Source organism: Otolemur garnettii, unplaced genomic scaffold (genome assembly GCF_000181295.1).
Source record: "Otolemur garnettii isolate 467f Iridium unplaced genomic scaffold, OtoGar3 scaffold00002, whole genome shotgun sequence".
Lineage (NCBI taxonomy): Eukaryota > Metazoa > Chordata > Mammalia > Primates > Galagidae > Otolemur > Otolemur garnettii.
The window spans coordinates 12,183,334-12,210,129 of record NW_003852397.1 but is presented as its reverse complement, the minus strand read 5'-3'; the positions used below and the strand labels follow the sequence as shown (position 1 = coordinate 12,210,129).

At 37.3% G+C, this 26,796-nt stretch overlaps 1 protein-coding gene across 1 annotated transcript in view; it reads right to left on the bottom strand.

The window, feature by feature from the left end:
- NT5DC1 (5'-nucleotidase domain containing 1) overlaps nt 1–26,796 on the bottom strand; it is a 132,984-nt gene that overhangs the window by 16,726 nt on the left and 89,462 nt on the right. The window contains exons 7-8 of the mRNA XM_003781605.3: nt 8,436–8,610; nt 6,328–6,425 (exon numbers count right to left, since the gene is read on the bottom strand). Of these exons, the coding sequence (XP_003781653.1) occupies nt 6,328–6,425; nt 8,436–8,610 (273 nt within the window). The remainder of the gene's footprint in view (nt 1–6,327; nt 6,426–8,435; nt 8,611–26,796) is intronic.

Here is a 26,796-nt window from a genome sequence, read left to right as displayed (position 1 = left end):
GGGCTGGGGATTCGAACCCGCCACCTTAGGTGTACGTGGCTGGCGCCTTAGCCGGTTGAGCTATAGGCTCCGAGCCTATTTCTATATTTCACAGAATGTTTAAGACACTAAGAGTAGCAATGAATGAAATGGCCCATGTCCCTGCCCTCAGGATGCCTGTACTCTGGAGGTGATCTCTTAACCTATTTGAGGCTATGAAACAATAGCTTCTGATTAAAAATATGTTTATAATTCCTTTGATTTCCAGAATCAAAAACCTGTGAATTTGAATTGTTTATAATTGTTTTTATAAAACTTTCCTAATTCTAAGCTAGAATCCCACCTTTCCCAACTGTATATTTGTATACATACTTTCTCCAATTTTTCAAATGAACAGTAAGACTTTTTCAAGTAAAAGGTCTAGTAAAATGCTTACTTGTGTTAGGGACAATAACAGACAAGTTATACTTTTAAAAGAAAATCAATACCCTACCAGTGAGCTAGAGAAGCTTTAACAGAAGAGAAAGCCTAATTCTTACTCTTACCTACTACTATTCTAGTCATAATTCTTTAATAACCAATAGCAGCTAACTCCTTCAAAGTCTTTTTCTTTGGTTTAAATATGCTTAAGTACCACCACAGTTTGTATATTTTTGATCTCCTAAGCTCATGTTGAAACGTAATCCCCAATGTGGCAGTATTGAGAAGTCAGGCCTTTAAGAGGTGACTGCATTATTCCGGTATTCTGTTATAATCAACAGAAAATGGACTAAGACAATTACCTAGCTCATTTCCATACCTAATAGGACGGGAAGTTTATTTCCAGAATAAAAATCTTCAATTAAATGCACACACTAAGACATTACTTAATTACTAAAGTCTGTCACTGCTGGTATAGGAACAGGAAGGCAGGCAGGCAGTGCTTTCTGATGTCTCTGTTTGATTAGAAACTGTGGCTTTGTCTTTCAAATACTGAATTTAACTCGATACAAAGCCAAGCAAATCAATAGGCCAGACACAGTCAAACCGCTACGTAAATTAATGAGTTTTGACTAGTATATTGGTGGATTCAGCAAGCTTTTAATGCTGTTGGCAGGGTGTTAGGAGACAGAAAGATTCCTGGATACAGCTGCTGCCTTGAGGACTCACAACCCAGTAAGAAAGAAAATCCATCGATCTCTCTAATATTGCCAAGTGAAATGCACTAAACAATACAGAAGAGGAAATGACTGCTTAGAGCTGCAGAGGAAGGAAGGTATAGCAAGGGAGGTGTTGTGTTTGTCCTTAAAGCAGAGGCAGAAGCCATCAGATAGGGGAAGGGGAGGGCATTGCATGTATATCCTTACCACTCAAAATATCTTCTATCCAACAGCATCTAGTTCAATAGAAATTTTGTTTAGAAATACAGAATCTACCAAGACCTACTGAGTCTACCAATTTACCAAGACCTACTGAAGCAGAATCTCCATTTTTACAATATCCTGATATGATCTGTATGTAGAGAGAACAGTGGGAACAAAAGCCTGATAGAAGAATGAAAAACAATCATTTCAGCACAAGTAATGGGCACCGGTATGAAGAGACAGTGTGAGGAGGATGAAAAGGTAATTCATAAATTAGATTGGGCAAGTAGCCTTAGGATACTACATGGAGTGTAAGCCAGTGAGATTCTGTGTGTATGTAATTAAATAATTTTTGCCTAATGAGAGTAAATGAATACTATAAAAGATACGGGAAATTGTTAAAGCAAGTCACAAATGAAGTCTGTGTTAATAATAAAACGTATTTGAAGAGAGGTGGAGAGGAATTAGAAGGCCGAGGGGAAAAGAAGAGGGAGGCAGAGATGAGAGATTTCCGAGGCAGACTGAACAAGGCTCGATGTGGTTACTAGATGTCAATCAGTGAAAACAGCGGAGGTTTTCAGCTGCAGCAATTTAACGGATTGTCAAGCAAGCAGATAAGACAACCAAGGAGACCAGCATGTTTCACTGCGTTTGGTTTCTAGGTGGAAGGAGAATATCAAGTTTGGTTTCAGAACACTATCTGGATCTGTCTAGTGTGGAGGAAGAAATACGTAACAGACTTGGGAAAAAGAGGTCTCAGCTAGGAAAAGATTTGGGAGGCAGTGTACTGTTTATAGCTGAGGCTAAAGGCCCAGAAGGGGCAAGGTGGATTATGATTCCTACAATGGGGGGCAGGGGCGAGGAATGAGATGGCAGCACTGCGACATGGCAGTGAATTAGACAAACGTGGTTCCTCTGCGCAAGGAATTTATATTCTTGCAAAGTGGAGCTGCCCTCACCACCCTCAGCACCGGCCGGGGTCCGGGCGACGCCGGGTGCAGGAGAGAGGACAGGGAGGAGCAGATTCTGCTTAGAAGAGATGTAAGCGTTGGCAGGAATCAGGCTGGGGAGACAGGCTCAGCCTCCTGTCCCCGCTATCGCCATCTCGCCCGGCCATTACCATCCGTTCCTTCGCTACCATGACAACCGCTGACGTCAAGTCTGTGCGACTGGCCGAGGACAAGCCGAGCCGAGTAAAGGTTTAATTTGCGTATCACTGGAGAAAATAGGAGCCGACTGACACGCTTGTGTTGTGCTTAACTTAACTGTCACAGAGGATGGCTTAAGGCTACAAGGCTGGACCAAGGCTGGGAGATGAGTTAAGTACTCCGGTAACCCAGACGCGGTGTCATATCGCACCAGTTCACCTGAGGGATAAAGACGGGGTCGGAATATACTGGGGACAGACCTGGGAAAACTGAAGCGTAACTTCGATGCGAAGGGGAGAGAGGAACTGAGGATGACTGACTTTCCTAGCTTGGTTAAGGTCCGTAGTTGGAGAAGTTCCTCATAGAATTATGGACTATGGGAAGAGAGGCATGCTAAAATGGGAGGAGGATTTAACGAGCTGCTATAAGCACATCAAGCTTCATACGACTGTGGGGCTGTGGGGTGTGGAGAGTTTAGAAGACAGAAAAAAGCTTCTGAAGGTCAGGGAAAAGTGAAGTTGAGGTAAGGAAATGAGAGTCCTTAGTGTATAGATGATAGTTAAAACTTTATCTGTATGAGTCTGAAGGACAACAGGAGAAAAGAGGAGAGCCACATACAGAATGCTGGGGAACATCAACATTTAAAAGGAAAGGTGAAGGGAAACCAGCTGTGGAAACTGGGATAGAGCAGTTAGAGGTAGCTGAAGAATCACTATTAGCAGCAAAATAAATACTCCAATAGAACGTAATGAACTCAAGATTTTTAAATATGAGTAGTACCACCCTCCCACTAATAACAGTTCTGACAATCTTTTTTGCACTCTAAATGGGAATCAACTATTTTATATTAATTCTAAAAACTGTAGGATCCATTGTATCTTTCACTGAAATATTCTAAATCAAAGGTCCAGGAAATGTAGGCTGGCATGAACCTTAGATATCTTCTAGTCCAATCTTTCTTGGATATGATAAAACTACAGTAAACTTTTAAAAACATCTGTACAAAAAGCATGAAATCCTATATATTCTAAGGTTGCTAGGCATTTTATAGTCATCATTACAGATGACTATAAAATGAGAATGGTAGTAGGATTTTAGGTCCTACTTTGTCAATCCAGACAAAGTAGGATTGTTTTCTCTGGTTTTCTCTCTGAAACCAGAGAAGAGAATGAAAAGCAGTAGAATGCTTTTTAAAACTAAGTTTTTATAAGATTTTCCAGATACAACCCCCAAAGCATAAGCAGACTTTTTACAGAAGTAAACACAGACAAATGGGAGTCCATTATGCTTAAAAGCTACGCAACAGCAAAGAAAACAATAGAGTAAAGAGACAATCTGCAGAATGAGAGGAATATGAGCAAACCATACATGTGATAAGGAAATAATATCCAAAATATATAAGGAACACAACTCAATAGCAAGATAATAACCTTATTTTAAAATGGGAAAAGGATATGAATAGACATTTCTCAAGAGATGATATATAAATTCCCAACAGACACATAAAAAAGGCTCAACATCACTAATCATCAGGGAAATGCAAATTAAAACCACAAAGATAATTCACTTCACACCTGCTAGAATGGCTATCATCAAAATGACAAAAGGGAACTGCCGAGAAGTGAATCCTTGTACACTCTTGGTGGGACTGTAAATTAGTATAGCCATTAGGGAAAACAGTGTGAAAATTACTCAAAAAATTCAAAATAGAACTACCACATAACTCAGCATATTCAAAAAATACGAAATTGGTATGTTGAAGAGATATCTGCACTCCCACGTTCATTACAGTACTATTTACAATAGTTTAGATATGAAATCAACCTAAATGCCCATCAACAGATTAAAGAATAAAGAAAATATGGAGTGTATATATATATGTGTGTGTATGTGTGTAAATATACAGATACATACACATAATAGATTATTCAGCCTTAAAAAAGAAATTGTGTCATTTATAACAACATGGGTGGACCTGGAAGGTATAATGTTCAATGAAATAAGCCAGGCTGAGAAAGACAAATATCATATGATCTCACTCACATTTGGAATGTAAAAAAAGCCAAACTCATAAAAACAGAGAGTAAAATAATGGTTGTCAGAGGCTGGGGTCAAGGGATTAGGGAGATGTTGGTGAAAGGGCACAAAATTTCAGTTAGAAAGGAGGAATAAGTTAAAGAGATATAAGATACATCATGGTGACTATAATTAAAAATAATATATTGTATATTTGAACATTGCTAAAATTGCATTTTAAGAGTTCTCACTACACACAAAAAATGCTAAGTACGTGAGGTAATACATATTGGAATAGATTGGTTTAGCCATTCCACAGGTATATAGATACCAAAATGTCATAATGTGTATCATAAGTATACACGTAACTTCTACTTGTCACTAAAAAATAAGTGAAAGTTATAACATGGGAATAAAAATGTTTTTATACAACCTGAAATATAAAACAATTTTTAAAATGGTATGTTTATTATCAGAATTTTTTTAAGTTTAGATTATAACATTTTCATACTATAAACTCAGTCAAGAACTCTAAAGTCTTTTGATGAATATTTACACATCTATCTGGTTCACTGAGGGTCCCTTGGCACCTAACACTTGTTATACTGAATCTAACTTGGGTTTCACTATTTATGAGCCCATCACAGGGTACAGTACTGAGCCACTGTTAATTGCCTAGCACTCAATCTGGTTTTTGAATAGCATAAAGAGGTTGAGTTCAAAGTGAACATTACTCTGTTATCATATTAAGTAGAGGTACTGAATATGTGATTCACGGAACACTTTTTGGAGGAATTTTAAATTTTATTCTCAAACAGGGGAGCATGTGACCATAGGAAAGTAAGATGAAATGCATATTAAGTATCATTCCAACCTGGCCCAATTTGTTTAAATAATGTCAAGCATCTGAATCAAAAGTAAAATAAATTATAAAGCATTTATTATGGTGGATGCTTATTATGTAGTAGGCATTATTGTATTATATATATAATATGTTAATTTCTCATCATTCTCTTTTAAACACAGCTTAGATTTCTATATAGGTCTATGTATTTTATCTTTTAATGACCATATATACATTTATATGTGTTTATAACCATTCACTGTGTTTCAACTTCTAGTAATTCCTGGGTTCACTTTGGATGCTCATCTCCTAGGAGAACTTCTGAGTGGTCCTCAAATGTTAATATGCACTGAGCTTACTTGACAGGTACTTAAATAGAAAGAAAGGCCATGATAGATATCAACAAACTCACTGCCCTTCTTTCAATCCCTCCAGATCTATAACTCTTCCTCCATTCCTGATCAGGCTCTGCTTTTTATTCATTTATGTATTTATTAAAGAAGCTTTCAGAGAGTACCTACCGTGAGTATCTCACTCTGCTATTCTCATTCTTTTTCATCTGCAAAAGCTGATCACTCTTCATTCCACCTCGTTCTCTAGCAGTTTCTTCTACATGAATAACAATTGTTAAGTACCTTCCTTGAAGGCCTTGCCTGTTCCCCAGAGAAAGGACTGTTTCATGTGTCATGATGCTCATATGTTCTTCAGGCACCTTTGTTCCAGACAATAACCCAATTGACTTATTACAATTAATTCATCCTTCAAATATTTACTTAGGCCCCAAAACTAAGGTAAAGTCTATGCCTTCATTTGTAAAGTCAGGGAAAGATGGACATACAAATGAATAATTATGATTTAAAGTGGTAGAGTAAAATTTATAAAAACAGAGGTTTATCTTCTTTCTTCCCTGTAAGAGAAAAGAAAACATGGCATTCCATCTAACACAGTGCTTTGCCAACAGGTACACAGAAGAAGAAAGAAATCAAACACAACATACCAAGTGTTCGGAAAGGCCTCTGACTTGGTAGATGGGAGAAGAAACCAGGCTTCAATGCATTTGTAATCACAACATCAAAAAGGTCTGCAAAATCATTCCTAAAAAGCAACAGAATTTCCCATAAATTTATTTTCAGGTTATAAATTAACTAGAAATAGAAGGTGGCTGAGCACTTGTCTTCCAGACAACTCTTTGAAGTATAAACATAACCATGGGGGGGAAAATAGCACATTGACTCTAGGTATTAGGCTGGCTTTTCTCATGGTGGTCATAGTTATGGTGGTGAATTCAACAGTTTCTAATGGCTACAAATATTTGGAACTTTTATCTTCAAATCTGGGGATTGAAATTGGTCTGTATTTCTTAGCTTCAAGAGTTAATAATTTTGTGTGTTACATGGGTCCTACAAAAAACAGTATTAGAGCAAGTCAGGTGAAATCTTTCACAGAATGCTCAAAAGATATTTTATTTTGAAAATCTGTATAGTCTTATAATGTGGCCTTTTTTTAAGATGACAACTAATGAATTTTAATCTGTACTTAGTATTGCACTAGGGATTATTTTAGATGACAAAGGAAAGGTAGTCCTTCTCCCTGAGGAACTCACTGTCACATTGGGGAGACAGTATTTGCCCAATATTCCAAAGTATTTTTTACAAATCAAAAGAGCAATAAACAGAAATTAAGGTGGGGAGAAAAATTTTGTCATTTACGCTAAGGAAAAATAAATTAAATCTCCTGAGTGTTTATTCCAGAGCATGTTCTCACTACCAGGACTTCAGCCTTAATTTACTGATGGATCCCAAGCCTATGTATAAATTCAGACAGCAGAAAATCCCTTCATAGATAGCAAGTACATCACAGAACAAACTAATCCCCCACACAAGCTAAGGGACACAGAAAGTTGGTGGAGATCAGTTTTGAGGCTAAAGATCATTCCAACTCATAGCAATTCAGTATTTACTGAAATCTGAAGATTATTAGGGGACATATAACAGCCCATTGTAGAATCTTGCTCTGACCATGGAAGTTTTCTGGTATTGTTCACAAGAATGACGTAGATAAGTATTAACACATTGAAACTTATCAGCTACTGTAATACTACTACTACTACTACTATTTAAATATCCCCTCATACCTGTGAGGGGATATTTATTCAGGTTCCCCCAATCAAGGCTGGACAGAGGACGCTAGTTTCCTAGGCCCGGGCAATTTCGTGAGTGAAGGGAACACCCTGCTTTTTTGTCCCAAGTTAATAGGCTCATTAACACCGAAAAGGTGTCTCCCAACTACCAAGTCCTGGCCAAAAGTAATTCTTAAGACCTTATACCCCCCTAGACAAAGGACCCAGGAGGAGACTTCCCACCTTGGGTCTTCCCCTCTGCCAGAAGCTCTGGTGCTTTTTACTCCTTCTGTATTTCTTCTGTAATAAATCCTATCTTACCACTGATCTGTGGTCTGTGGGTTCATTCTTCCAATCCCTGAGACCAAGGACCTACTGCTTAAATAAATTCCAGTCACAGTATTATTGTACTATTTCTAAGGTGATGAGATCTAGTCTTAAAGAGGTTATAAAACCTGCCTCAGGTCACATAGTAAGTTGTAGAGCAGTCCTAAGTCTGTCTTATTTTCAAGTCTATGTATTGATACGTCTTTGATTTCCATGGACATTAATCACATCCTGGGATGTGCTAATTGTACAAGTATATAGCTTGACACTGAAATGGCTACAGAGTGGCTGAGCTCCACTGGGAATATAACCTATAATTCAGTGTTCCTCAATAATCATCCAAGCTGAGAAACCAAATTCACGGAAGATAGAGGGACATGCAGTCTGTTCACTTTTCATAAATCTGAAAGCCCTGACCATCAGTGAGCTATGAGCATACTGACTCCCAGCCCACTGCTTTGCTAAAATGCACTTGGGGGAGGGAGGAGGGGAAGAGTGGGTGGGTTGGTTGAGGTATGTTATGAGGAAAAAAAAACAACTTATGACTCAGCAATGTTTAATATAATGATATAGTCAGGGTTGACACTTTTAAAAAAGCACTGGGCCAGTGTGCTATCAGTTTTTATAAGAGAATAAACATGAAACAACTCATCACTTACCCAAGGATGTATTCACAGAGTAGTCTACAGTAATCACTGTGAGAACTGGTAATTAACAAAAGAATTTTGCCTGCATTCTTTAGCTGGTGAAGCCACTTTTTGACAGATTCAGGACATCTGTGTAAATATCTGCCTGGATCTCTTTTTATTTCTGGAAAATACATTCCACAGTTTTCTGAAAAACAAAAATACCAGAGAGTTTTAAAAGAAATATTTTTGACATGGAATATTCTCAAACAATCTCTTTCAAAGCTATAGACGAAAGGTAAAAACTATATTTGAACAACGTAGCAATGTTGCTCATACTGTTTTTAAGAATACTTTCTTTTCAAATTAGGTTACACTATTTGTATTTGTAAGGTCAAGTTTAAGTTGTAGTTGTATCTTTCACCCAGGAAGTATGGCATATATCCGTGTAATGTACCTGTTGAATGAGAATTTACTGAACCCCTTTCCTTCTCTGTCTTGAATTTGGCTGAGTTTTTCTTTCATGTGGGCCTGTGGTTGTTAATCTACTAGTTTCAATTTAATATTGAGTACATGTGATACCCGTTTTTCCATTCTTGTGATACTTTGTGTAGGAGAATGGTTCTCCAAATCCTTCTAGGATGTTAGAAAAGATACAAAATATGATGGTTGAAAATGTCAGCTCATGACATTGGCTGGCCATTTGACAAGAGTTAATAAACTTTTCAAACAGATAAGAAATATGAAATCAGCATTTTCAAACCAGTGAAAAACCTTTCTGCATCTGAAATATCAGTTACTAATAAATATTCTTGTAATTATTAAATATATATTTACTAAATACAGACAAGAAACAAATAAGCACTCAGATAATGCACCAAGAACACATCTTTGGCATAAAGTAGCTGAGAAGGGAACAGGGTTCTTTAGAGTCACAGTAATGTTCTAGATACTTAAACTTCCTTAGCGTCACAGTAATGTTCCCCATATGAGGGGCACCATATGAGGGGCACCAGCCTCGAAGAAGCACAGAGATGTTAAATGGAAAAACCAGAGCAAAGTAAGCCAGAAGAAGCCAGAAGTAAAAAGCTACTGCACCTAACAGGGAAGACTGCAGGGCTGGAATCACAGAACTGGGACTGCTGGCTTTGACCCTTTAGGGAGTACAACAGGACAGGCTGAGCTCCAAGGCAGATGGTGGCGGTATCCACAGATGTCCTGTCTAAACTCATCCACAGTGCTTGACTCAGTGCCACGTATGTATGTATGTATTTATGTATTTTTGAGACTCTACCCTGGATAGAATGCCATGCTCATAGCAACCTCAAACTCTTGGGCTCAAGCGATCTTCCTGCCTCAGCCTCCTGAGCAGCTGGGACTACAGACACTGGCCATTACACCTGGCTAATTTTTCTATTTTTAGTAGAGAAGGGGGTGTCTCTCTAGCTCAGGCTGGCCTCGAACTCCTGAGCTCAGGCAATCCACCTGCTTTAGCCTCTCAGAATGCTAGGATTACAGGCAGAGCCACTGTGTCCAGCTGACTTAGTGCCTTTTAAAGTTGTGTGCACATAGCAGATAACTGCAGATTTTTTTTTTTTTTTTTTGAGACAAGAGTCTCACTATGTCGCCCTCAAGATAGTGTCGTGACATCATAGCTCACAGCAACCTCAAACTCTAGGGCTTAAGCGATTCTCTTGCCTCAGCCTCTTAAGTAGCTAGGACTACAGGTGCCCACCACAATGCCTGGCTACTGGCTATTTTTTTGTTGTAGTTGTCATTGTTGTTTGGCAGGCCTGGGCCAGGTTTGAACCCACTGAGCTATGGGTACCAAGCCAGATAACTGCAGATTTGGTTGAACTGTTACTGGATTCATAAAGCATTTTGGAAATACTGTTCTCTGAGCATGATAAAACTAACAAGCAGATAGTTTCTCTAGCAGATACTTTCTCTAACTGCATGCATAGACAAAACAGCAGGTTAAAGAGCTTGTACTGAATGACAGACTCTGCGATAACTGCGTATGGGACACCTGTGTAACTCTGTTCAGTGGGATGCACTTGAAATAGCTGAAATAAAAATTTTATTTCAAGAGTATCAGAAGAGTCTCTAAGTGAACCAAACGGAACAAATGGAAGCAAATACTGCTGTCTGCCTAATAGTGTGCTCTCCAACTTCATGGTGGACAGTTTTCTGGTTTTGTCTGAGGTTTCATCCTCTATCAGTCTACACATATTGTGGCAATTCCCTCCTTTGCCAGGGAATTGTTTAGAATGTTCAGGAGACCCATAATGAGACCCAAGAAGAACGCTGACAAAAAGTAATATACAAAGGGGAATGTCCTCTCTTCTACTATTGGAATTTGCCACAATTATAAGTTCAACTTAGAATTGCAATAGCTTTTTCAACACAAAGTACAAATCTGATGTACCAGGGATGGCAGAGTAGAAATATAAAAATAATCTGGCTTCCTAATGACATCATTGGGTTTCGGATGGAGCCACCTAACTAACCATCATTGGAAGCAGCACCCAACCTCTGGACAACTTCTGGTCATGTAAAATAACTCAATTTAATAATAGCTTAAACATTAAGGATATTTGTTATTTGCAACTTAAAACATCTTGATTATCAAAATAATCACAAAAATATCATATTCAGCCGCCCCCCCCCCAAAAAAAAACAAAGAAAGACTATGTTAACAATGTGAGAATATTATTTAGACATCAGGGGACCAAGAACAAAGACAAAGTTTGTGTTCTTCTTGTATTCTGTCCTACAGGAACTTTTGTGTGTAAATCTCCGGGATCTCTTGCTATCCCAGAAGCTAAATAATGGCCCTTAAAAAGATTAAAACATATTTTCTGCTTTACAGAAAAGAAAAAGTACCAGTAAGAAAAGGCCAATTTAAGAAAGAATAATAAAGCTAAATAGTTAAGAATTAAATAGTTAAAGTGGATGACTACCAAAGTAATTTCAGAGACTTGTCTCTTGCTCAAAACTTACAGGAGTCATATGTGAGACTATTTCAGTTAGAAGAAAGGATTTTTGTCTTGAAAGGAATTTTATGGGCTGCATAACAAATGATTTATACTATATATGGCTAAATTATAGTGAAAACTTCTGGATTCAGGAAAAAACTGTTGAGAAAAATTTTTTTCTTAGCTATACGCTTAGTGCCCTCTAGTGATCAAAATAGAAGTTACTATTTAAAAAGCTACTATTAACATTTCTAAACCAATAAAAAAAAATTTTAATTTCTTACCTAGATTAATTTTATTAGTGTCTGTTCATTAGCAATACCTAACTCAAAGGAGTGAAAACATAATAGTTTAATTAGAAAATAGCTCTCTTAAGTAATAATGGAGATTTCCTTGTTTTCTTCACAAGCTAGAATGAAGTGAACAAATTAAAAAAGACAAGCCCTGTAAAATTAAATACCCACGGTGGCAGTGAGTAGGGCACCGGCCCCATATACTGAGGGTGGTGGGTTCAAACCCGGCCCCAGCCAAACTGCAACAAAAAATAGCCGGGCATTGTGGTAGACGCTTATAGTCCCAGCTGCTCGGTAGGCTGAGGCAAGAGAATCGCCTAAGCCCAGGAGTTGGAGGTTGCCGTGAGTCACAGCATTCTACCAAGGGCAATAAAGTGAGACTCTGTCTCTTAAAAAAAATACAAAAATAAAAAAACCTAAAATTAAATACCCAATGCTGGATTATGAATTGCTTTTACTAAAAAATATCACTGGAGAAAATATTTTTGTCCCCTGTAACCTCAAATCATTAAAGGAATAGGAGATATAATTAGATAAAAGGACACTTATCTTTCTATTGAAATCAATCTATTAAACTAAAGGAAGAGTTGTATTAAACATACTACGTGAATTATAATTGTCTATTAAATTATTTTCCAAAAGAGAATGTAAACTATTTTTTTTTTTTTGAGACTGTAAACTCTTAAAGGCAAGAAATACATATGCTTGGCATGGAGCAAGCATTCAATGTATGAACCCCTAAATTAGCGCAGAGGCAGACACGGAACATTTGTTTCTTTACATTCTAATATAACTTGTAAGATATGTTATGGCCAAGTGTGAGTGACAAAAAACTGTATTCATGTACTATAAAAATCACCCTATCTAATGTATGCTTTCATTTTTTTATCCCCACTGGGGGGAAAAATCATGTTTAATTATAATACTAAAAGATTAACACTAAACAAAACAGGGAATTTAGACCAAAGGTGCAAAGAAATGGTATTGTTTGTTCTTAACTCACAAAGCAGTCTGTGTTTTCACTTGACCTCTAAAGGAATTCTATTTCATTGCCACTTTATGTAATTCATTTTCCTGGCCTCTCTACCTCTCTTATGAGATGCTGATATTTTCTGTGCCCAGCTGGGATAAATTTTTTAAAAAGCTGATTCCAAAGAAAAAAAGTTTAGTTATCCTACGCTAAAAATTAGGTTGATAATAGAGTCACAGAAATAATAGCAAAGTGTTGGAACAGTAATACGTACATAAAGAGGCCTGAACATACAGGATTTAGGGACTTCTTGGGATTAAAAAAAAATAGTACAGCTTGAATATCAAAAATACTTTTTTAGTTTAACAGACAATTCTGCCACATCACTATATCATTACTGAATAGGTAAGCGTTTTTCTTGTTAACTATGTAACTACTGTTGGTGTAATTTGTGGGTATAGTTTTCAAAGCTGTTACCCAAGAGGATCAGAGATACGAATGCTAACACCTTCACCCTCAGCCTCCAACTAAGGTCTGTTGCTATTCCCACTGTAGAAGATAATTTAGGAGAGATTTAAACATTTATAGCTTTTAGAAGTTATATAAGAGAATGCTAGTGAACAGCTAAAATGTTTGCCTATGAATTGTTTAAATTTACTTGCTGTAGACATAATATTTTTTTGGAAAAAAACCTAAAATTTTTCTTGGTTGAGACACTGAAATACTTTTCGGAGAATAAAAGAGATAAATTGCTTTTCTTCTTAGAGGGCAAAGTATGCAATTGGAATTTGATATGAGACAGATTTTCTGTGTATATAACAGACATATGCTTTGTATCTATTATTTTATTTTTAAATAAAGAAAACTAGAATATAAAAAAATTAAAGAACTAGAATATTTATATTAAGTAAAGTACAAATCTATATGCTAAATATAATGCTTGGAAAAGGATACCAAGTCAGAACTTGGAGATAAAGTACATAATATATTGAAAAACATAATTCATAAAATTTATACTTTAACAATATCTGACTTCTAGCTCTGTAATGTAATTTACATATATGTTCCCTACCCCAAAGATTTTGGTAATTGGTCTGGGCGAGGCCATCACATTGGTATTATTTTTAAAACTCCACAAGTCATTCCAGTATGTCAGTAGGACTAAGAATTATTGCTCTGAAATACAAGACTCTATTACTATCTGCCTATCTTGCCTGTTTCACTGGCATTTTCAATTTTATCATATATTAGTACCTAACATATAGGCATAATAGGCAATTAATAAATATTGACTATTGATTATCTTAAATGTCATTGTGGATGATGATCTTTAAAATGTTTACTCTTACTTTATATTAATTAAGCATGGTATGCTAGACTTTTTAAGTACTCTAATTATAGAATGGTAGATTTCATACCTACAGACTAGGGAAAAAGGAAATGGAATTCTTTCAGAGAAAACTTACACAAACAGTTTACAACACAGACAAGCTACAGAGACTTCTTTATCTTTCAAAAGCCATCAAAAGGGCAAACCATGGAATACAGTATATAAACATGGTTTCTGGTCATCAATGGTTTTCAATGTTTGGATGTTAATATCTTTAGATAGGATTACTTATGTACCCCTACCAGTTTACCACAATTGGCACAACGTATATTGTATCATACTTGGCCTAGTCAACTCCCCTGTTGCCATCAGAATTCACAACCTGTTTTGTTCTATGATGCCAATATGAGTTATTTGAAAAGAATTTAGCTTCCTTTTTCTGGACAGCTATTATATTTTGGTGAAAAGCAATGTAAATTTGGAGAGAGGTTTTAACAACCTGCCTGGTGTTACTAACATAACGAATCCTTTGATGAAGACGCTGACTGTTGAGAGAGATAGCATGTGCATCTGAAGACAGAAAGAACTACACACAGTAACATCTGGAAAGGCTGTAAGATCCACAAGGTGACTTAGTGAGGTAAATTTTATAGGGATTCGTGTAATCTTAGTAGGTCGAAAACTCAGTCATCTATGTTCAGCAATGGATGAGCTGTTGCTTTTTGGCAACTTCAAAATATAGAGCCTGTAATCAGCTCAGGTTCTACAGTATAGAGAAAGCGTAATTAAAAAGTTTAGGGACCATGTTGTACAATTTAGTTAATTTTACGTACTTTTGACACTGTCATGTTTTTGGAAAGATATTTGTACTCTAAAAAGTGGGGCAAGAATAATGTGTTCCCTGTTCTTAGCCCTAGGCATTGGCTCTGTATGTGTTCTTAAGAGGTAATTAAGACCAGAATGTTCAGAACTAGGGAAGCAACAATTCCCACATTTCAGACTAAAAGTGGATTATCAGGTTCAATTCTGGATGACACTGTTCAAGAGGGAATGTGTCTGAAAAGAATTACTGGGTCAATACATGGGCATGGACATCAGAAGAAAGATCTCTTTTGAAAAATAGGAGGCTTATGCTGGGAATAGGAATGAAGAGAAGAAAAAGCATATAAGAGTTGAACATGCCAACGTAAGAACAGTGATAGTGCTAAAAGCAGGTGGAACTAGAAGAAGTTATGATGCCTGAATCTTAGATTCTCAAACTGGGAAGCATGACCAATACCCTGCAACAATTGTAGCAAATATCAGTGCCTGTGCCCTGCCCTAAATATCTCTGGTGGGGCCCTGGAAATTCACATCTGGCCAATCAGGCATTTACAAACCTATGAAATAGGTGGTTTTGAAGGCCCATTTTAACCCTAGGATTGCCTGAGTCTATGCCTTGATGGTGATGTTCAGTCAGCTAACTCTTTAGTCACAACAAACACCTGTTTCCACAGCATTTCTCCACCTCTAAGACAGGTCTTTTCTTAATGTACATATGTATATTATCTTTCACAAATAGGATTTCTGAAGGGCGGTGATTCTCAAACTCAATGTAAGTCAGAATTACCCAGAGGGCTGATTCAATGGGTGTGGGGATGCAGCCTGGAAATGTGTATTTCTAACAATTTCCCAGGATGGTTGACAGTCAAAGACCACACTTTGAGAATTACTGCAGTAGAAATACCCTTTTAAAACCAGATAGCTTTTTGAAAGCACTTTTCCCCTAGTGGAACTTGATCTTCACTATTTTTAGCTAGGAATGCAGAAACCAGATTAAGCATATTTAATGTCATCAGGTGCAAAATTTCAAACCTGTGTCTTCTGTTAAAATGGATCTAGAGCTGGGTGTGGTGGCACATGCCTATAGTTCCAGCTACACAGGAGGCTAAGGTAGGAAGATCCTGAGCATAGGAACTCAAGTCTCACCGGAACAATACAGTGAGACCCCCCAGCTCTTAAAAAAAAATGGATATAAACAAAAAAGCTTTTTAAGGTTTTAAACATTATTATTATTTTTTTGGCCGGGGTTGGGGTTGGGGTTGGGTTTGAATCCACCACCTCTGGCATATGGGGCCAGCGCCCTACACTTGTGAGGCACAGGTGCTGCCCTGGTTTTAAACATTATTTTCATTAGCTTTGTAAGAAGGATACACACAAGAGTAAAAATCCAATTGTTTTTCAATGTATTATTTGCATTAGTTTTGATTTCTCAGCCATGAGAGCAGTAATTTTGTGTAGGTGAAACAGAAAAGAAACAGAAACAGCCAGTATCCTAGGCCTTAACTGCACTTCTAAAAGCACTTACTTTTTAGTAAAGCTTATTGTATTTGAAGTGGCATTTTCCATGTTCTCCTACATGTGATTTATATATAAAATACATGTTCAACTTATTGTACATATTATATTCTAGGAATATGTGCAGTGAATCGGGTTTCCAAAATGGACACAATATTATCTCCCACCTCACAAGTGAGTCTAGAGCTGGAGCTGACTTCAGAGCTCTATTCCTCTGAATCTGGGCAGGATCTTTTAATGCTCTGACCAACAGAATGTGGCACAAGTGACACTGTTAGTTCCAGGTGCAGCCCCTTTAACTGGCCTGATAGCTTTGACTCCCTAACTCTTGGAAGCCAGGTACCATGCAGGATGTGCCAGCAATCTGAGAAAACAATGCGGTGAGGAGCATGTCAGACAAAGAAGTTGTGTGCAGGTACTCAAACGGCAAGCCCTAGCTGAGTGCTGAGCTAAAATCTTCAGCTAAAGTGAGCTCCCTTGGACATCCAGCCCAGTCAGGCCTTCAGATGACTGTAGCCTCAGCTGATACCTCTCTGTAACTAAAGGAAAAGTCCTAAGTGAGAAGCACCCAACTGAACCCCAAATCATTTTTGACAATAATCGACTATGGTTTTAGGCTACTAATTTTTGTAGTGGTTTCCTATGGAATAATAGATAATCATAACAAGATTGCTTTGGAATGAAGTCAAAATTTTAATTATTTTCTGTATGAAATTCAAGATAAGAAAACATTTATAAATCCTTCTAGAAACATCTGAAATAAAAGTAAATAGGTTCTAAATTGTTTTTCTTCACCTCCAAAAGCCCTCAACTATTATATAATAGTTATATACAATACATAAATAATTTACAAAATGTAAACACATGAAGAGTTTGTCAGCTTAAATCTTTTCAACAGTTTTAAAAATTTCAAATAAACCAGCATTTAAGGTTAAGTTCTACATAATACTGCTGACTTCTCATCTACTTTAAATATGAGATACTTAGAAATTGAAAAGCAATTTCTGAAAACAATCAATTGATTTTAGCAGTAAAAAATGAATCTATTGGGGATGTCTGCCCTTGCCCCTCTCCATTAAATCTCAACTCAAAAACTTATGATATTTCTTTAATAAAAGATTGGTCTTCAAAGAAGCACGCATTTTAAAGATCAAATTTTTATCACAAAGGTGCACTATTTCCTTAATTACTTTAGTTCAAATATCTTTATATTACTTTAGTTCAAATATCAAATATTACTTTAGAAATATCTTTTCTTTCTAATAAAGCCAAAGGTATGTAGAGCTGTATCTCACAAGAAATACATTTAGAAACACACAAAGATTATAATCATAAAGAACTAGCTATTCACTATTCAATTAGTTAGTCTGGTCTTGCAGTGTATTACTAAACATGACAGCTCCAGCAAGGCTCTTAAGTCTGTGCCACATTTACAGCTAGCACACACAGAATAGTTTAACAGACACTTTAAGGAGACATTACTGATTTTCATCATACTTTCCCACCTATATCTGTATTGTATCAGATTTATCTTCTACATGGTTTTGCAAAATACCATTTGGACAGTTACCCCATGTTAACTGAAAAAAAGAAAAAAAATGAACTCAAGTTTCAGATCAGTGAGATTTTAATTCAGGTAACTGTTTTGAATGAATTATAATTTTGTTAATAGAAGATGGAATTAGAGTAATTAATTTCTTTTGATATAGCAAAGAAATATATAGGATCTATTTGTAACCCTCTGCAACATTTCTTGAGGAATATGAATGTCCTAAACCTAGAGAGTTAGGGTTCTTAATCTAGATCTATCCTTTGGGCTCAAAGGTGGGTGAAGGAAAGCCTAACATGTTGTTCATCAGTGTGTTGTGAGTGTTACGGCTTAGAGCAAGGGCAGGTGGGCTCTCTAGCTCTCGTAAGATTCCTGGGATGAGAGACATCATGTGACCCCGCCCCCCAATGAGGTTAAGAGCCAAAGATTTAGATTCTTCTAGAATAGGAGAGTCTAATAAAAAAAGCATTCCAATACTGCTGTCTTTATTGTTGTCAAGAATAATCTTATAAAAATGTCTTAGAAAAAAGGAGATTCTTTGTAATAGGTAGTACAGAATTTTTGCACAAATAAATATAATTCCAGGACTCTATTTTTTTTTATATATTCTAAGTCCAATAAATTTATACTTAGGATAGGTAAAAAAAATGGCAGCTCTAGTTAATTTAATTTGTATGTTAATTGAGAATTGTATCAAATATACAACTAAAAACATATGTAAAACAATATCCTGATGTTGAAATTATACTGAAAATAAAAGTATTTAAAGATTAAGTTATTGCTTTTAAAAATATGATACATTCTTGCTTTAGAAAATTCATTATATTAGGTTTTATACTGCTGTGTAATAAACCATCTCAAAACATGGTGGCTTAAAATATTCTATTACCAACTCTCATGATTCTGAGGGTTGACTGTACTCAGCTGGGTGGTGATTCTCAGAGTGGGGCTAACCAGATGTCATTGGGTCTGGAATTATCTAAGGTTTCTTCACTTATCATCTGGCACCTGAGCGGGGCTGAGTGGAACAGTAAGGGCTGGTGAAACATCTCCCCAGTTAGCGAGCTTGGGTTTCCCCATGGCTAGTGGGTCTCAGGGTGGTTGGACTTCATTAATGGTAACAGAGAAAATGTTCTGAAACAAATAAAAGCTGCAAAGGCTTCTTATGAACTAGTCTTAAAGTAGACCGCGATACTTCTGCTGCATTTAATGGTGCTGTAGAGTAAGCTCATTTTTCAAAGAGAAGAAAAAAGAAAGGTGTTAATTCTGGGAGGCATGATTCATTTGCAGACTAGCTACCAAACATCCTAATACTTCTGTATAATTTCTGCCAGTATGTTTCTGTTCATATGTAACCATGGGGGAATTTCAAGCATAACATATATAGTTCTGTTAGTTGTGTTTTTATTCAGCATCACATTTGAGGGATTTCCTATGGCATTAACATTTATTTTGAAAGATTTTCAGGGTTTTAATTTAATCTCAAAGATTTAAAATGGATTATTTATAACTATCCTTATAATAACTGACATACTTTGAGTGCTTATTTTCTCCAAACAGTTCTAAGACCTTTGTTATTATTAATGTTTTTGATCCTTATAACAACCCCAGGGACAGGTCCTATATTTTATCTATTCTGCAATAGAGAAAACTGAGGTATAGGAAGGAACCTGCCCAAAGTCACATAGCTACCTTGTGGCAAATCAGGATTTCAATGTTCCCAGTCTGCTTTCAGAGCTCATGCAACATTGCCTCTCCCATAATATGGCATTTGGGGACTACATAGTAACTTTGGGTCATCATAAATCCTTCTTTTCTTTTTCTTTTTTTTATATGGTACACTAATATGTAGTGTCACAGTTCAAGAGCGTTGGGGTTTATTGGAATTTGAGAATTTGGAATTTGGATAAATTTGGACAAGTCAAATTGCATTTCTATAGAGGAAAAAAGTATCTATCAATATGCATTCTAATTATAATCACAGCATCTAGAAATCACCTCTGTCAAACCTGTCATGTGGAAGATGATTAAGTAGTGACCACAGACTTTGCTCTAAAATTACAGTTAGTTATATACCAGGAAATGGAATAGAGTCTTCAAGAATCTTAGTCTAGGCTCAGTGCCCACAGCTCAGTGGTTAGAGTGCTGGACACATACACCAGAGCTGGTGGGTTTGAACCTGGCCCCAGCCTGCTAAACAACAATAACAACAACAAAAAATAGCTGGGGGTTGTGGCGGATGCCTGTAGTCCCAGCTACTTGGGAGGCTGAGGCAAGAGGATCATTTGAGCCTAAGAGTTTGAGGTTGCTGTGAGCTGTGATGCCACAGCACTCTACCGAGAGTGACACAATGAGACTCTGTCTCAAAAAAAAAAATCTTAGTCTACTAAATCTCATCACTTACATGTCTAAATCCAGTATATGTATTTTTAGATCTTACTTTTACATCTGTGACCACTGTCTGTTAAGGAAGAAACAGAAATCAAATACTTTAAATGGCATACCTGTTTAACTCTGTTACTACTGAATAATAATTATAAGATTCAATTCTGCTCTTCCTCAAGATTTCTACCTATAGAAGTTCTTTGAATTCACTGAGCTGATCTTATCTCTGTTAATCTGGTAATTGAGACCTTATCGGAAATGGGGGGGGAACCCAAATAAATGTCTCATATTAAAGAATAAATATTATCCCCCTTCCTGGAATGCGCAGCCTTTCCTCTGCTGCCCGGTGAACCTGGGAGGCTTATAACAAGCCTCCCTGGTGATCCTGGGAGGCTTATTACCTTCTGTGCAAAGCCCTCCTTAATGACCCTACCCGCTGTCATACCATCTCTGGACATCCATTATGACATTCATCATGTTATAATCAACACTTGTAATAAACATCTTCATGTGAAGTAGAACCTCCATAGCTGACCACCTCCCTACATTGACCAATACCATAAGTTGACCTAATTTTCACCAGTAAGACACGGTCCACATGTACTCAGTGCAAGTTCCTTATGTTGACCACTTCTGTATGTTAACCAGTTTGTTATGGTCCCTCAGGTGGTCGACTTACAGAGGTTCTACTGTATTTTTCTTTCTTGAGAGACTGAGATCTTTTAGGAAGAGAACTGTGTTTCTATTCATGTTTATGTTCCCCACTGTCGGGCACAATATTGTAATAACTGCAGAAGTAAGTGTATGTGCAAGGAGAGCTACCAGCTTAGATTCACCAGATGACCACAGAGACCACAAGCTAAGAAAGAGGTATAAGTACCAATATAATAGCCATGATTTTGTTGCTTTGTGCATAAAGCCTATAGTATTTACTTTCTGGCCCTTTAAGAAAAAGTCTGCTAGTTCCTGATATATAGTATTTCGTAATTATAGGACAGTAACTTAAAAAAGAAACAAATAGTTATACCTCATTATTAGAAAGTGCCAAAAGTATAATCAATAATATCATTAATTTGCTTAAAAGCTCTGTAGGCTCTCAGCAGAAGGACTATTACAACATCATTTATGATAAAACTTCTGAAAGACAATAGAAGTTTGTCTTTTCATCACAGTGAATCCCTAGGCCTGATTTAACTGCCCTTCAATTATTCTCTGTCCTGGGTCCACTAGACACAAGAGGGGTCTCTTCAGGTGGACACATTCTTAAAACAAATCTGAATGTGCCTTTGCTATTGCCCTAGATTCTAGCGCACTTTACTTTTAGTCTCTGAGTAAAATGCTTCAGGCTCACTTGGTCTGTTTGTTAATGGAGCAATGGCAGAGGCCACCACACAACACTGCAAATCCAGGGCTAAAAGCTAACATAACAGCCAGTAATATTTTCCCTTGTTAATGTCAGAGGAAATAGGAAGATCCAAAAATGCACATGACGAATGATGACATCATCAGAACGAGCTAAAGAGCTAGTGGCTTGGGATGAATAAAGGCTCTATTGCCCAAATACAGTCTTAACAAATGACCTGTGCAAAAAAAAAAATGTTTTTTCTTGGAATAGCAAACTAAAGATGTCTCCAGGTAAAATCTGAGACAGATTTTAGGGGCTAGCTTCGAAGAGATACACTGCAGTTTTTGTCTCAAATAGTTCTGAAATGTATTTGGAGGGTTTTGTTTTCACCAGAAGTTGGTCCACTGACTGACTATACTGACTGGAAAACTCCCATCTCCTCCAGAATAGAAAAGTACGAGATTTAAAATGGGATAACTCTAGGCAAAGAAGGCTCAGAAACAATAACAGGAACAAAGGACCACAAGCCAGACTTTAGGGTTCATTTACTGTAACTGTCTTCAGAAAGCCTGACTCCAACTGAGGGTTGAAGCTCTCAATTATTTAACAAACAAAAGACTTGGAATAGAACTTTCACTGTGTTTCTCTAATCTGGTTTGTCTTCTGTAGGAGTAGTCCAATGGAAAGCCAAAAAGTATTTTAGTACGTATATACTAGGGTAAATTCAACTCCAAAATCAGCATAAATAACTAAAATCGATCCTTGAGGGGAACCTAGTCCTCATTCTATCATGAACAGTTATGAGGTTCAGGGCAAAAGAAGCCTTCGGGCAGCCTGGAACCTCTTGTAAGCAGTGGCAGGACTTTCGGTACACACAGAGTGGGCACCCGGACAGGAGGAGTTCAAGGGTGAATAATGGCTGGGTACGGCTGGCTTCCAGAGAATATTCTACTCCAGCTTCAGCGCTTTTAACTTCATATTCCCTCCTTTTTCTTCTCTGGCCTGACTCCTTCTACCGCTTTCATGCTGCCTCCTTCCAAGCTAAATAATGCAACAAGTTTATGGGTATTTTTCTGGATACACATATATATATGTATTTTTTTTTTGAGACAGAGCCTCAAGCTATCCCCCTGGGTAGAGTGCCGTGGCATCACAGCTCACAGCAACCTCCAACTCCTGGGCTCAAGCGAGTCTCCTGCCTCCGCCTCCCAAGTAGCTGGGACCACAGGCGCCCAGCACAATGCCCGGCTATTTTTTGGTTGCAGCCGTCATTGTTGTTTGGCAGGTCCGGGCTGGGGATTCGAACCCGCCACCTTAGGTGTACGTGGCTGGCGCCTTAGCCGGTTGAGCTATAGGCGCCGAGCCTGGATACACATATATTAACATAAAAATCATATTTTTTAAAAACATAAATATGAAATTTTTTTAAACAAATAACTTTGTCAGAAATCAGATTATGAACTCAGTCTTTACACATATCTGTACCTATTGTCATCTGAATAATGAAGTCCATAAATCTAGAAAAAGGAACTTATTTTTCATAAAGAACTTCAGCCTGCCAGGTAGCCATTCTGACAGGCTGGGAAACAACAGCTTCAGGTAGAAGCTCAGAACAGGTCCTCAGGAATTTATGCTGAGCAGGGTGGCCCAAATATATATATTTAACAAGCTACAGGAGGAGTTATGAACATTTATGAAAGGAGAAACACATTTGCAACTGAGCTTCATGCCCTTCCTAGATTGCATGTGCAAAAAAATGGTGGTTGACACCACGATACAAGGTGGCATATTCTGCCCTCTGACAGAAAGATGAAGCAAAATGAAAACCCTCAAGGCACATACTCTCTTAGTCTGGTAAGAACCATCCCATGTCACTGTTATCAGGAAAGAATGCTGGCCAATTGCTGTGCACAAACCCCTCAAAGGGAGGAGCAGCACTAGCTGGTTGGTTGAAATCAGTGGTTGAGCAAATCTTCCCAAATGGCTCATACTGGTTAGCCCTTCAGGAAGAAAGCCTAACGGTTATTAACAGGGAGGGGGGTATAATGAGGTATGTCTGACCTCTCAACCTATCAGGATTTGGAACTCGGTTTTAAGGTTTCTCTAGGGTCCCCTTGGCCAAAAGGGGGTCTGTTCAGTCAGCAGGGGTCTTAGAATTTTATTTTCTATCTATCCATCCATCTACCCATCCATCCATCATCTATTTTATCAAAGGTTTTAAAAGAAAGATTTTCTTCTTTCTCTCTTTAAAATACCTTAAGTCTATAATAAAAACATAAACATTTACTCGTATAGACTCTACTGATGTTAACAGGAAATGTTGATTTCACATTGTATAGCAAAGCAGTACACTGAATCCCATAAATGCATCAATGTACAAAGTTATGATTTTTAAAAAAATAGGAAATGTTGATAGAGAAATAGTTTTTCCCACTGTTCCTTAAAACACAAGATCCATATACTGAGTGCCTATCTGGGGCCAGGTACTATATTAGCACTGATGATATCAAAATGACACACGGTTCTTACTTGCAAGGTCTTGTATTTGAACCCCAAACCTGAAACCACTGAAATACAGTTTGGAGTGTGCTCAGGTAGATGACCAACATGCCAGGGACTGCTAGAGAAAAAAATGGCTACTTCTTCAGCAGTTAAGGTTAAGGATTCAGGAGATGAGATTTTGATTGGGTCATGGTCAGTGAGAGACAGTTCAGCAGGTTGTGAAGGGGTGAAAGGACAACCTAGGGACAGAATAGCAGAAGGTTAAGCGAATGAACTTTGGCAGCTATCTGGCGCCGAGAGTCCATACTGGAGTGGACAGAAGGAAAGGGTGTTCTTACTGCCTGGACAAGTGAACATATTTGTTCCCACTAAAGTTTCTTTACTCAGAGTGTTTGCTATTCAGCCCATCCCACCTTCAACTTGAAGCCATTACCCCCAAACTGATTTCTTCTCTGCTTTTTTTAAAACTCCACCTTGCTTTAAAGGGTCAGCTCAATTCCCACTTTTTCTGGTTTTCTCTCTCCACTGCATATGCCAAGTATTCATATGCTTTCACATACTCCACCCCTTATTCATGTATTTTTCTATATAGTTCACTAATTGCACAATAGATTATTTCCCACTTACGCTCCATGAAATCAGTTTCCTTTGTGCCATTACAGTGTTTAGTGATTAGATTCTAGGCATTAGATTCCAGAGCACCCTAGATGAAGGAAATGTGATGGAAATGTGTTCTCTTAAGGAAGTTAAATATATTCTCTTTAAATCTTAGTGGTAATATTATGTGCTTTAGTAAAACACACCATTTCTTCTGTATTCAAAGGTAAACTTCTTTCTACTCAACTTAAATGCAGCCTACTTAACAGTACAATTAACTGGACTCTCAAGGTCTTAAGACCAGTAGTGCACATCTGAATATTGATGTATATTTAATGTATACCTCTAATTTTTTAGAATAAATCTGCTTATAGGCAGAGAACAGTTGCAGTTATAAGGCAGAGAGCCTATCAGTTCCCAGAGGACCTCAGTAAAACACCACTATAATAATGAAACTATTATTGATGAAAATCTACATTCTAACTTTCTTTTGACCTAGAAAGTTAGTTAAGAAATGACGTAAGTGATTAGACTATTCCTTTTTAAAAGAAAGAGTTGTCAACTTAACTCCAGATGAACCTTAGAATTGGAAACATTCAAAATTCAATTAAATGAGGCAACTATTTGACTTACAATTGTTTGGCAAATGTTAGCAATAAACACTACATGAGCTGTGTGCACTCAATGAAGAAAAATGTGAATGAAAAGGAAATTGCACTAGACCTCACAGATGACCAATAGCAGTTCAATTTATCTGAAAATTATGACAAAGAAAATGTTTTGCCTTCTGGATAAGAAATCCATTTAAAACTTCAAAAAGAGCTTAATCCAATGGTTCATGCCAGCAAATTAAATCATTATAGCACAGGAGTTCATGATGTGCAGATGACTTCATTAAGAAACTGCTATGGCTATTGATGTAAGGAGGGCGGCTATTCCATTCCTACTGAAAAGCTTTGAAGGACAAAGCATTTCTGTGCTGGAGTAGACACACAGGTATAAGCATATCACAAGGTGTCCCCAGTGTTCTGGGTGGCAGAGATACAAATCAGACAGCCCTGTTTCCAGTCTCAGTTGTGTAACCTATTTGGGTAAGTGATTTAGGAATTCAGAGACTTTGTTGTCTTACATATAAAATTATGATAACAACAGAACTGGTCCCAACAGGACACTGTGTGGATTAAATGCAATAATGATGTATGTGAGACACTTAGCAAAGTGCTTGGCACACAGTTAACCCTTATTGTTAGAGCTATTTTTACTTCATCAAGTTCCCCTAGTTTAAGTACAGACAGTTAATGAATCACGAAATGCTATGGGCCACGTTGCACCATGAAATTGCCCTGCATAGGTACAGAATGCAGTATTTCCCTTATCAAAATGCTACTTACTTTTAAAATATATGCTATGCAAAACCCCCAAAAGTCCTACTGAGGGGGAGGCAGGATGACTTCCAGGGCAACACAGTGGGCTAGATGGCCAATTATATCATCATTTCTTCTTCTTCTTTTTTTTTTTTTGGCATATGTAGGCATGGTTCTTAAATCATTTCTTAGCACTGAGCAGAGAACCTGGGGTGGCTACTGGAACTTGGAGACCACAAAACCCAATCTCCTCACTATAAAGCAATGAAAATGAGGCCTAGAGAGGCTGATGTGCCTATCAACACACACTGAAGAAAAAAACAGGAGGGGATGAAAATCCTGGTCTCCTGGTTTTTTCATTCTATATTCCTTACTGTCTACATCTCCCAACTTTGTTTCATCCCCTTTATTAAGATATTTTGTAGACTTGTTGTAAAGACGTATAAAACAATTAGCAGAAATAAATTCTTTTATGTACTCGTCTAATATAAAATAAAAACAAAGATGGAAACTATACAAACAGCTAGCTTTCTTCTAAAGAAATATGCAAAATCTTTTGATAGCTTCCCCCCACCATTTTATTCCACATATTCAAGTAATTCCCTTTGGGAAGACTAGCTCTAAGATCAGAATCTCTGAATATTTGTATAAAGATAGTGGGGCCCTGGGGTGAGGGGAGCTCCTGATCCAGGTTTCTGCCTCTCAGGTAACAAAACAAATAAAAATTTTTTTCCCCATAGTAAA